The sequence below is a fragment of the Colobus angolensis genome, unplaced genomic scaffold (genome assembly GCF_000951035.1).
Source record: "Colobus angolensis palliatus isolate OR3802 unplaced genomic scaffold, Cang.pa_1.0 Scaffold97, whole genome shotgun sequence".
Classification (NCBI taxonomy): Eukaryota; Metazoa; Chordata; class Mammalia; order Primates; family Cercopithecidae; genus Colobus; species Colobus angolensis.
The window spans coordinates 6153518-6155982 of NW_012123709.1; the positions used below are offsets into that span (position 1 = coordinate 6153518).

General features: G+C 41.9%; 1 protein-coding gene across 1 annotated transcript in view; it reads left to right on the forward strand.

Moving 5' to 3' along the window:
* The window catches only part of AQR (aquarius intron-binding spliceosomal factor), a 123279-nt gene that overhangs the window by 25762 nt on the left and 95052 nt on the right, over positions 1 to 2465 (forward strand). The window contains exons 8-10 of the mRNA XM_011932722.1: positions 901 to 962; positions 1378 to 1397; positions 1747 to 1823. Of these exons, the coding sequence (XP_011788112.1) occupies positions 901 to 962; positions 1378 to 1397; positions 1747 to 1823 (159 nt within the window). The remainder of the gene's footprint in view (positions 1 to 900; positions 963 to 1377; positions 1398 to 1746; positions 1824 to 2465) is intronic.

The following is a 2465-nucleotide window of genomic DNA, read 5'->3' on the forward strand; positions in this document are numbered from 1 at the left end:
AGCCACCACCCCCAGCCTAACTCTAAACTTCTTACAAGGCTTTCAGAAGCTTCCAGCTGTTTCTTATGACTCTTGCAAATCATTGGAATACTCTAGTCATTGTTTCTTAAGCATTTCTTTCCTAAGTCCCTTTCCTCTTCACTCCACCTAATTGAATATTAACCATATAAACACTCTTCCAGACCAACTACTTTAGATCACAGTGCTTTCATCTGAACTCCTAACATGTTCTGATTTTTTTTGAAACACCAGTTGATTATGTAATGATTGGGATGTGTATAGGAGTTGAGGATGCAGGTTCTACAATCAGACTTAGCTAGATTCCACACTCAATTGCTGTATGACTTTGGTCAAGTTACTTCACCTCTAAGCCTCATTGTGAAATCTGGACAATATTACCCATTTCCGAGGACTGTTATCAGTATTAAATAGGATGTGAAGGCCGGGCGCAGTGGCTCACGCCTGTAATCCCAGCACCTTGGACAGGCAGATCACGAGGTCAGGAGATGAGACCATCCTGGCTAACATGGTGAAACCCCGTCTCTACTAAAAAAAAGGCAAAAAATTAGCCAGGCATGGTGGCGGGCCCCTGTAGTCCCAGCTACTCGGGAGGCTGAGGTAGGAGAATGGCGTGAACCTGGGAGGCGGAGCTTGCACTGAGCCGAGATCGTGCCACTGCACTCCAGCCTGGGCAACAGAGCGAGACTTCGTCTCAAAAAAAAAAAGAAGAAAAAAAGATGTGAAGTGTTTAACATAGCTCAGATCCTGGCACCATGCGTGCTTAATTAGTGTCAGGCAGTTTTATTAATCGCATACTGGCATATATTACTAATTGTGTTTATAATGTATGACTTGTTATTACAAGTAGATTTTAGCCATTCCCCTTCTTTGTATTTCCAGCAGGACTGTTACAAGCATTTACAGCTATACGATACTTGATACATGTCTGTTCATTAGTGAATGTATCTTAAAGTAGTAATGAATAGAAAATTATTTTTTAAGCATTTGATCTTTAGCTGTTGTAATACTCTCTTATACTTAATACTTAAATGTTAAAATATAATATTTTTCATCGCATTTTAACTACATTAAATGTGAGATTTTTAATGGTAAGGGCAGACTATAAATGGAATTTTGAAACTTCCTTCTCAGTCTGACTTGTAAATCACAAATGAAAATGTTTGGCTGGGTGCTGTGGCTCAGGCTGGGTGTCATGGCTCACGCCTGTAATCCCAACACTTTGGGAGGCCAAGGCGGGTAGATCACAAGGTCAGGAGTTCGAGACCAGCCTGGCCAAGATGGTGGAGCCCCACCTCTACTGAAAATACAAAAATTAGCTGGGCGTGGTGGCAGGCACCTGTAGTCCCAGCTACTCGAGAGGCTGAAGCAAGAGAATTGCTTGAACCCTGCAGGTGGAAGTTGCAGTGAGACGAAATTGTGCCATTGCACTCCAGCCTGGGCAGCAGAGCGAGATTCCACCTCAAAAAAGAAAAAAAGAAAACATTCACGGTGCAAGAAGGAGGTGCTTGCTTAGGTGGCTTACTAGATCAGTAATGTGACTCTCCTTTTCTTCATATAGCACTGAATTTACATAGAAAGAAGAAGCTGTATATTCAAGTTATAGTTCCAGCTTCACAGAGAAATGAACAGTTGAACAGTATAAGAAAGCCATGATCAACATTTAGAATTTAATTTTGAAATGACTGTTTTTCAAAAATAATTGGTCAATGTTCTTTCTGATTTTAGGGCATATCAAGAGAGGAGATTTCTTTCACAACTCATCCAGAAGTTTATCTCTGTGCTGAAGTCAGTCCCACTTTCCGGTAACTATCTTCTTTTTTACTCAGTGCATTTGGGAAATTCTCATATAACTGCCCCTGTGGTATTTACTCATCTCTAATATAAAAACTGTTCTTGAAACGATTTTAAATTGTATTGGCAAAGTGTATGTCCTCTCCTTTTTAAATATATTACCAGTGTGAGTATTGGGAATGCCTTTAAGGGTTATTTTATTTTATTTTATTTATTTATTTTTTGAGACAGAGTCTTCCTCTGTCATCCAGGCTGGAGTGCAGTGGCACCATCTTGGCTCACTGCAACCTCCCCGTCCAGGGTTTCAGCGATTCTCCTGCCTCAGCCTCCCGAGTAGCTGTGATTACAGTCTTGCGCCACCATGCCCGGCTAGTTTTTTATTTTTGGTAGAGATGAGGTTTCTCCACGTTGGCCAGGCTGGTCTCGAACTCCTGACCTCAAGTGATCTATCCACCTCAGCCTCCCAAAGTGTTGGGATTACAGGCATAAGCCACCACGTCTGGCCTAAGGGTTATTTTATTTTATTTTATTTTATTTATTTATTTATTTTTGAGACGGAGTCTCGCTCTGTGGCCCAGGCTGGAGTGCAGTGGCTGGACCTCAGCTCACTGCAATCTCCGCCTTCCGGGTTTACGCCATTCTCCTGCCTCAGC